Source organism: Octodon degus, unplaced genomic scaffold (assembly GCF_000260255.1).
Source record: "Octodon degus isolate 3935 unplaced genomic scaffold, OctDeg1.0 scaffold00065, whole genome shotgun sequence".
In the NCBI taxonomy this organism is placed as follows: domain Eukaryota; kingdom Metazoa; phylum Chordata; class Mammalia; order Rodentia; family Octodontidae; genus Octodon; species Octodon degus.
Genome location: NW_004524641.1, coordinates 11,290,902 through 11,300,901, shown reverse-complemented (window position 1 = coordinate 11,300,901; position 10,000 = coordinate 11,290,902). Strand labels below are relative to the sequence as shown.

At 40.4% G+C, this 10,000-nt stretch overlaps 1 protein-coding gene across 5 annotated transcripts in view; it reads right to left on the bottom strand.

The window, feature by feature from the left end:
* The window catches only part of LOC101562876 (bile salt export pump), a 67,875-nt gene that overhangs the window by 24,941 nt on the left and 32,934 nt on the right, over positions 1–10,000 (bottom strand). For all 5 annotated transcript variants that reach the window (XM_023719104.1, XM_023719102.1, XM_023719105.1 and 2 more), the window contains 3 exons: positions 5,787–5,874; positions 4,111–4,244; positions 1,122–1,293 (listed from right to left, as the gene is read on the bottom strand). In XM_023719104.1, coding sequence (XP_023574872.1) covers positions 1,122–1,293; positions 4,111–4,244; positions 5,787–5,874 — 394 coding nt within the window. The remainder of the gene's footprint in view (positions 1–1,121; positions 1,294–4,110; positions 4,245–5,786; positions 5,875–10,000) is intronic.

Sequence of the window (10,000 nt, the reverse complement as noted above, 5' to 3'; positions counted from 1 at the left end):
GGTTAGGAAACATAGCCAGAGGATCAGACTATTCAGCTAGAAAATATTGTCATAGAGACTGGTACTCATTGTTCAATGATATTTAAGTGCCATGTAGCTTGAACTCAAATTTTATTCTCATTTATTATGAAAAATTATTAGTATGTCTGATACAATCACCCACTAGCTAATGTAGCTGCTCTAAAAATAAGAAATAATTGCACAGTCCTTTGGAGTGTTTTTAACTAGAATGGCCCCAAATTTCTACTCCTACATTTTGTCTTGGCCTGAATACCTGAAGAACAGAGATGGTAGCAGGAATATTACTCAGAATTCAGAGAACCTCTCTCAAAACTGGTCCGATGGCCTGGAGAACAGAGCCAAGCCCAGAGAAATCTCTGCTGGGTACTCACTGATGGTCTGGGTATATTCGTTGTGCTTTTTTTGGGGGGGTGGGAAGGGACCAGGGATTAAACCCAGGACCTCATTCTTGCCTGGCAGGCACTGTGCCCCTGAGCTGTCTCCCCAGGTATCATTGTACCTTTTTGAGAGAAGCAGCTGAGAGAGGGGAGAACAGGGACGCAACAGGTAGTCTGAAGAATGGGTGGGGCTTTGGCGTCAAGCTCCACTGAGCCTGAATCTCACTGTGCCTCCCGGGCTGTTCCTGATCAGTCCTTTTACCTCTCATTCAGTTTCTTATATTTAAAATGATGCTATTGGGCTAGGGAGATAGCTCAGTGGAATAAGTGCTTGCCTGGCAAGTACAAGGTCCTGAGTCTAATCCCTGGTGCTGCCAAATAAATAAATAAAATAAAATTATGTTATTGCTTTCTTTAGATGATTGTAGTAAGGACTGAAAATAATGAATACGAAGTTTCTAATAGTACCTGGAAAAATAGAAGATGCTCAGCAAATGTACTCATTTGCTGTTAGTAAAATAGTATTTATCTTATTTAAATATAATTAATTCCAACTCTTTGGAATGGTATTTGATCCTGGGAAATAATCAAACAGACTACATCAAAATAGTGATAATTATATTGACTAAACATACCCAGCAGAAGAAAATCAAGCTGTATAATTTTGGGCTATTTCAAAGTACAAACGTGTTCTCATGGAAAGAAACAAAAAAGCATGCTCACCAGACCAATGATGCCTGCTCCAATCCCAATGAGAGGGCTGACAGAAATAATAACCAAGGTCAGTTTCCAACCCCTGTAGAATCCCAACAGGAACCCACAGATGGCTGATGTCAGGCGCTGAATGAAAATGGCCAGTTGGTCAGCAATGGCTTCATTGATCTTATTAATATCACTAGAACAAGAAAGAGCTGGATCACTAACAACGGAATTTGGTCCGTTCTAATGCCTTGCTGAAGCATTTCACTCATTCCCTTTGGGGCAGCCCTTTCTCTGGGTTGTCACCGCCCTTTGGGAACACAGCAGCCTTTCAACTCTTGGCAAGTCTGCTACACCTTGGGTGGTCTCAAGCCTTTCTGCTGCGATCAGCTCAGTTGTCTTTACTCAGCTTTCCTAAGATGTCTCAACATTGATAAATGCTTTTGAAAAGCAGTTTGTCTCTTTCCTTCTGTATAGCTAATGGCTCTGGTCTACCCTGAAGACACCTTCTTTCCTTCTTCATGCTTATTAAACCCTTTCGGTCTCAAGATTCTATTCAGATGCCACCCCATTCATCAATCTTGGATAATCCCCAGGGAGAAGCAATATCCTCTTCTCTGTGTTTCCATAGCAACATACACATGTAGGTGCATGTGCGCGCGCGAGTGTGTGTGTATGTGTGTAATTATTGCTTTCTGCTTATAAGCAGTATAAAATAGTAGCTAAGAGCACAGGCCCTCTGAATTTGAATACAAGTGCTTCTTGGGCAGTTCCCTTGAATTTTTTAGTTTTGGATTAAAGTCATATGCATAAAGCAAGTAGAACAGTGCCCATTAAGTAATGAGCAACCCATGTTAGCGCCAAGTACTTGTTAACTTGACTGTCTTACCCCAACTACTAGCTCATGAGTTCCTTAAAGGCTGGAGTATAAGGTAAGTACACCAGAAGTGCACTAGATTCAAATGCCTAAGAACACTTCCTTAACTCTTTTTCAACAAAACATTTATTTTATTGTAAAATTAAAAATAGTAGACAAGCATATATTGTTACAATTCCAAAAGAGAATACAAATATTTAAATTATTGCAGTTTCCAAAGAAAATATAACCAAATGTCTAAATAAAACATTTTGCAACAAACCAGTTTTAATCACAGCAGTTTCATTTTGTTCCCAGATGTCTCAGCACAATTTTGTAAATAAATTTCTAACACTAAAAAGAGACTAAGTTCAATGATCAAAGCACATGCTAGTAACATTGAAAGCAAAGTACATGCACACCTACACACACACACACACACACACACACACACACACACACTTCTTTTAGGGTCATGTAAGACTCATTTCCATGGGTTTTTTGTTTGTTTGTTTCATCTTAGTAAGCTTAAAATTGTGGGATAATTTAAAATCACTGAAATGTATAACTAATGCGGACTCTTTTAAGCCAGATGTAATAGTAAAATTATATATTCCAAACTAGGACCTCATGCATAGTAGTAGGCAAATAGTAGGCAAGCAACTCCCTCCCCAACATCTAGTGCTAGAGCCTGCTATAATATGTTCTGCACCAAGATAATGACAGCCTGAGGCTGCTTAGTAGGCCAGACTACACCATAACAATGACAAACCTGAAAGGATGAAGCAAAATGAAAATATTGAGACAAAGCAGCTCTGATATTCTGATCTCGGCACTGTATCTTCCTCCTGTGTGCTGGAGCCTTAATATCTTATTCTGGTAAACAAGCTCCTTGACATCATCACTACACACATAAACTTGGCAAGAAAAACCTGTTGAGGGTTTTACCTTTAATTTTCACCACAACTATTTCCTTAACTCCTGTCTAAAAAGAGTAAATAGGGTTTGGAACATGACAGCAAGAAAAAACATAAGCCATTGCCCAGTTTAGGCCACTGTGTTCTAGCAAGGTTAAATGTCTATTCAAGGTCACAGTAAGTAAGGGGCAGAATGGGTGCTGAAATCTAGGCATCTGGCTTTCATTCTATTTCATCTTTACTATACACTGACTGCCTTTCATGGGTCTCTATGTTCAATTCAACAGGGCTCAACTGGCTCTAATTACTGAAGCCTCATTCAGAATTTCAGAGGTGGGCTACCAATGATGCAAAATGTATTGAGGTACAAATTAGATGTAAATCCAGTTTTGTTTGTTTTTTTTGGTAGTCTGAATCTTTCTCAACTTATTTTTGGAATTTTTGTTTTGTGTTCAGAAGTAACCTCCATGTGTGTGGCAAGATCATTGTTTCCTTTTCTTTTCCTTTCTTTCTTTCTTTTTTTTTTTTTTTTTTTTTTTTTTTTTTTCTTTCTTTCTTTTTTTTTTTTTTTTTTTACCAGGGATTGAACTCAGGACCCTATGCTTACCAGGCAAACACTTATTCTACTGAGCTATCTCCCTGGCCCCAAAGATCATTGTTTCTAATTGTACTGTTTTTCCATGATATATAGATTGTGACATCCATCCTTCATTTTCTTCTCCAGATGCCAAATAATCCTTTTTTTTAAAAAAAAAAAAAAAAGATAGGTGCGGCAGAGATAGCTTGGTGATTTAAATTCCTGCCTGGCAAGCACAAAATCCCGAGTTCAACCCCCCAGTACCAAAAGCCATGCCACCCCTGGAACCCCCAGCACACATGCCTTTAATCTCAGAGCTGGGGAGGCCAACACAGGAGGATCACTACAAGTCTAAGCTTCATAGCAAGACCCTGTACAAAATAAATAAGTAAATAAAATATTTTTTAAATACTTGGCTATCATCTTTCATTTCTAACATTTTGATCAAGGATCTGTAAATCAAATGGAAGCAGCACAGCTTCCAACTTTTAATAACTGTATTTATAAGACATTGCCTATGAAGGTGCCATGCAACCTCTGAGAGCCTGACACAGTAGACAGTGCACACCAAATCCAATGAAAATGTCTTCAAATTGTTCCTTAAAAGCAAGAGTTTCATCATACAACATGACACATTAGAACATTGTTCTGGCAGCCACTTACTCTGAGAATCTTGTATTCAGTTCCCCCACAGAGTTGCAGTCAAACCATCCAATCTCCATTCTCATTATTCTTCTAACGTAAATTTTTCTCATTTCTCTTACCTGGTGAGCTCCAGAAATCACCCAGAAGCATATCTAAAAAGACAAAGGTGGTCTTTAGCTTTGTGACGTTTAAAGTGCTTAACTCATCTTTTCAGAAGTAGATAATTTCCATATAGTGGTTTTCAAAAAGAAAAAAAAAAAATCCCCAAAAATGTCACTTCTTGGGAACCAAGTCCCGAACTTTGAAGGTAGAGGCAACATCCTTGGAGAGCTAGCTAGAGATCTGAGTTTAGGGCCAGCTCTCTACCTGTAATCAGGCCTCTGATTTTGGGATTTTGCCATATTGAACTGCACCCTGTACCTGAGTAAGATAAGGTTCCCACCACCAAACATAAGACATTATTACTCCTAAGTTACTACTTCTGCATACCTCTTTTGAGTGACATTTTCCCCTGGGAAAGTATTCATGTATAGATTCCAAGCAATAGTCTTTGAGAAACAGAAGAGAAAAATGATGACACAAGTCAGGAATCTACTCTGCTGATAGATTTAGCCTAACTTGAAAAAAAAAAAAAATCAGTAATGAAAACACTAGAATGAGGGGAAAAAATGGATTTTTTTTCATTTCTCTTTATAGCTAACATTACTTATAATAACTCTTCTTAAATAAAGGGGGAATGGGATTCGTTATATTTTTCTATTGAAGGCAGCAAAAAATGAATATTTTTCTTTTTTAATAAGAGTTAAGTAACTCTGAACCCATCCATTGCCTAAATCAAGAATATGCTCTAGGTTCATATTTATAGACTTTGGTATGGAGAGCAGTTTGGTAAGATTTTAGCGATAAAAGAGAAAAATAGCTCAGCAGATTAAAGTGCTTGCTTAGGCAGACTCAGCAGCTGGGGTTTGATCCCTGGCATGCCATGTTGGCCCCACTTCCGGGGCACACTGAGCCGGGTGATTAAAACTGGGTACAGTAGTGCACACCTGTAATCCCAGCACTTGGGAGGCTGAACACAGGCAGATCAGTACAAGTCCGATCTCCATAGTGAGACCCTGTAGACCCTGTACTAAAATACCAAGAGAGAGAGAGAGAGAGAGAGAGAGAGAGAGAGAGAGAGAGAGAGAAATAAACTACACCTGGCCTTCTATCACCATGGTGAGCCCGGCCTTCTCCAGGGTCCTACACTTCTCCTACAAATGCATCCACAGCTCTTCCTTTTAGAGCTCAGAAGACAGGATGGCATGGGGAGGAGGAGGGAGGACAGGATGTTATGTCCAAAAGCCTACTCTCCACCTCTCCGGAGGGTTCTTGTAACTTCTTCAATCATCTCCTGAGAAGAATCCTCCCCATTCTCTCATGTCAGCATGAAAATAGATTTGTGGTTCTTAGGGCTTCTTAAAGAGTACAGGCTATTCAGTATTCAAACAACAAAAATGACCATTTGCATTTCATAGTCATGTTCATGATCTGAGATGTTAATTTCTTTCTTTCTTTCTTTTCTTTTTTTTTTTTTTTTTGGTACTGAGGATTGAACTCAGGACCCTGCGCTTGCCAGGCAAGCGCTTATTCTACTGAGCTATCTCCCTGGGCCCCAGGTGTTAATTTCTAAATAAAATGGAAGAGCTACTAACTTGAACATATCCCAGAATGAATACTGTAATGCCGATTCCAGCATAGATTGTGGCAAACGTGATCATTTCACTCTCAATGTCCAGCAGCCTTCAAAAGAGAAAATGTTAAGATTTACAAATAGAATCAAACTACCAAGGATTATGTTTCTAGATTCAGGGGTAATTTTAAAATATGAGTATCATAGGACTAAAGAGATAGTTTGGTGCTCTAAGCGCCTGCCTGGCAAGCACAAGGACCCAGGTTTGATCCCTAGAACCACATGCTGTGCCAGCCCCAGAACCCCAGGGACACAAAGCCGACCACTGAAACCAGGTGTGGTTGTACACACCTATAATCCCAAGCCTGGGGAGGCTGAGATAGAAGGATCGCTATGAGTCCAAGCTGTGTATCAAACACCTATACCAAATAAATAAATAAAAGAATGAAAAGAAAAACAATTTTTAAATTTCTATTGAATTTGAGTAAGTCATTTTATCTATGCATTATAATCAGTCCAATCAAATCCTTAAGTAGATCCCACAGTGCTAATCACAACAAATACGCTCCTCCTCTTCATCCCTCTGGGCAGAGATGCTAGGATTGTGATGTGACCAGAAGACAGGAGACCCCCACTGGCTGCCCCGTGCAGGTTCACCTTGGCCTCTGCTCGTACGCAGGCAGTGATGGAGCAGCCCGGGCTAGGAAAAGGCTGAGTGAGCCAGACGGGCTTCTGAACAGATGCACAAGTAGACAAAGAAGCAGGCTGTAGGTCAAGTCTTACTGTTACCTCCTCTAGGAACCTAAGCTAGCTTTTCAATTTCTCCATCTCCAAGTGACACTGAAAAAGTGTGTGTGTGTGTGCCACTGTCCCATGGAGAAGGAGAATGTTTTATTAGCCTTATCTATAGCTGTCCCATGTTCCTCCTGGCTACAGCCAATGAAGCTTCCCTCACTAGGACAGTTTCTAAGGTTGAAACCAGAGACCCTTGTGCGGTACAGCGCCAACGTTCTTTGCCCTTTTCCCAGCAGAACTACCATGCTGTGACACAGGACAGGAACAGACAGAGCTGGAGAAGGAGAAAAAGTATTGTGAAATTACTTCAGGAGATAGAGAATTTTATAACTGGAAAATTAGCATATTGGCTGATAGACATGCTGACCAGTAAGGACTAGTTTAATGATATTCAGTTTATTTCATCAGAAAATTAGAAGCAGCATCTTTAGCATGAATGCTCTTATCTTGCACAATTTCTGTCTCTATCAGGACTTCCTTTTTTTTTTTTTGCAGAACTGGAAATTGAACTCAGGTCCTTGGGCTTGCCAGGCAAGTGTTTATTCAACTGAGCCATCTCCCCAGCCCCAAAGAACTGAGCTAAGGGGCAGGCCCCCTCTAACAGGACTTCCTTTTGCAACTAAAAGTTAAATTATTCTCTTCTTCTACTGAACTCAGTAGAGTCCTCTACTCTTGCTTTATAAACTCAGGCCAAGTACTACAACATAATTCATTTAATACAGTGAAAATTACTGTTGCACAAGCTCAATTACCAAGTGGCACAATTAGTTAATTTCTTAATTAAATATATTTGTATTGAGCTTGTTTATATGTGTCTTGCTGCTAGCCTGGAAGCTGCTTGTGGGCAAGAGCTGGATTTATTCTGCTTGCTCACATTCCCCAAAGCCTGATACAACACCTAAATAAAGTAGACAATCAAGAAATATTTCTTGACTTTCATTTGACTTTCAAAATACTAATTAAGAAGAAAAATTCTGCCATGGGCCACGCCTGTGACAACCACCAAACCAGCTAAAAGCTCACACTATCAGTCTTTGATGATAACCAAAGACAGCACAGAAAATGAGAAACCTAGAAAATGACAAACGTATATGAGCATGTGCTATGGCTCTTGTCTAGACATCCCCCCAAAGGCTCATGCAATCGTGGGAAACAGGTCTTGAGGTGACTGAATCTAGCATATGACACTGAGATTAAGGGTGTGTGATTAGTAAATCAGTCTACTGATTGGTGTGGCATAGCTTTGGCTAGGATTAAGAGTGAGGGCACAACAGCTGCTTTAGAGTGAGTAGCTTGTATATAAAATAAGGGACAGAAAAAGCCTTGTCTTTTTCCTTTTTTGTTGCCTTTGCCACCTTCCACCTGCCATGAACTGTTGCCCCTACCCTGCCTTGAGCCAGGCAATTATGGAATGAAATTTCTACAAACTATGAGCCAAACAAACCTTTCTTCCTTTAAATTTGGGCATTGGATATTTTTGTCTCAGCAAAGGGAAAAATTACTAAGACAGTATTCACAAGAAGGGGCTCTTATAAAAACTTCCAAACTCATGCGTAGTATGTACAGTGTAAGAGTACCAGTGAACTTTTGTGGTGTATACATAAGCCAGTGCTCTTAGTTTTCAAGTAGTGCAGTGAAATATGGGTGTTTATACACCTATGAACATCTGTCAAAAATTTCTTAGCATTCATGTGCTGTATTTCTTGCACAAACACTTGAAGCACAAGTGACAAAGGACCTGTCAAAGTGCAGCTGTCAGTTACAAACCTATGTGTACTAGTGCTGGCCAGATAACTCAGCAGATTAAAGCACACCTGTTAGGCAGATGCAGGGACAGGGGTTTGATCCCAGCGTGCTGTGCCAGCCCTGCCCCCAGGGCATGCTGAGATGGCAAATGAGACTGGGTGTGGTGATGCACAACTGTAATCCCAGTGCTTGGGAGGCTGAAAACAGGATGAGCGAAGTCCAGGGGAGCTGTGCCCCCAGATGCAGTGTGCAGACAAGGACACGTGTCGTTTATGATCCTTTGCACTCCTGAGGTGCCCCCGCAGTGAGGGGCTAACTCACTTCTATCTTATTCCTAGAAAAAGTGATGATTATAGCCTAAGAGATGGCTTTAGAATATTTACAGACCAGGACAAACCTTAAAGAAAAACCTATAGGAAGGCAAAGGGCAGAGCTGGCAGCTGTCTAGAGGGTCATGGCTTCATCTCCCACATGGTCCAAGGCTCTGGGAGCATCAAATCCTGGAGAGGATGCTATACCCAGCACAAGCACTTCAGATCACAAAATTGTGCTTTCTTTTTTCCTAGCAGCAAAAGTAATGTAAACTTATTTTACTAAATTAAGATTCCCCCTGACGCACTTATTGAACAGAGAGGAGGCAGGAGAGGTGACAACTAGTAGAAAAAGGTAAGAAATGTTTCACAAACTATGAAGCTGTGAGGAGTCATGACTAGATTTTTATAAAAACCAGAAGCATCACAAAATGGTATCACTCAGTTTACACATCAAGGTTCCATATCGCTGAAGCCATTTTAAGTACCTAGGAGATCTTTAGAGAACTCCAAATCAGGAATTTTCCTTTTAGTTGGTCTCCTACATTGTGGATTCTGTAGCACCGACACATCAGAGCATCCTTCAGTGCCATCTCCAGACTGAGTGTCACAAGCTGGCAGAAATGTGCTCAGCTTCTAGCCGCAGATCATGGTGATCCGCAGCTTATGAGCAGGACGCTTACCCCTAGGCAAGTGACTTCTCTTAGGAAGAGCACTGATGCATTGTGGTAGCGTGTTTCAGACAGTCTGTGGCCATTTTCCCCCTTGGGAAGCTGTCGGTGTTAATGTGTCATAGATTCACATGAAGTTGTGAAAATAATACAACAAGATTATACACAGCCTTTGTCTAGCTTTCGTTCAGTGGTGATATCTTGCAAACTGTAAGAAATTATAACAACCTGGATATTAAAATTGATGTAACCAAGGCCAAAAGGATTAGATTCAGATCACCACAAGGCTGCTTCATGTTGTCTCTTAATGTCTACCTACAGGGGCTGATCAAAAACTACTGTGTGTGTTTCACTTTTAAAATCTTATTGCAGTTAAAGGGCATATTGTCATTAAACCCTCTCAAAATACTCTCCTTCACTACAAATACATTTGTTCTATTGTTCTTGCCACTTTTTGAAGCAGCTCTGGAAGTCTTTTTCCATGAGTGTCTTTTTGTGGCTGCCTTGCTGTTTATTAAAAATATTTTGCCACAAATTCTGTCAAATAAAACCATGGTGTAGCCCCACATACTTTATTCACTGGATCTGGCACTTCATGACCTCTAATGGCAAAATAACCATAAAAAGTAAATAATTTGAGTTGCTTCAGAAATCAAGGCAGAGTCCTAGTCCAGGTCCGGTGAGTGTGCGGAGAACTTCCTGCTACCCTGCGC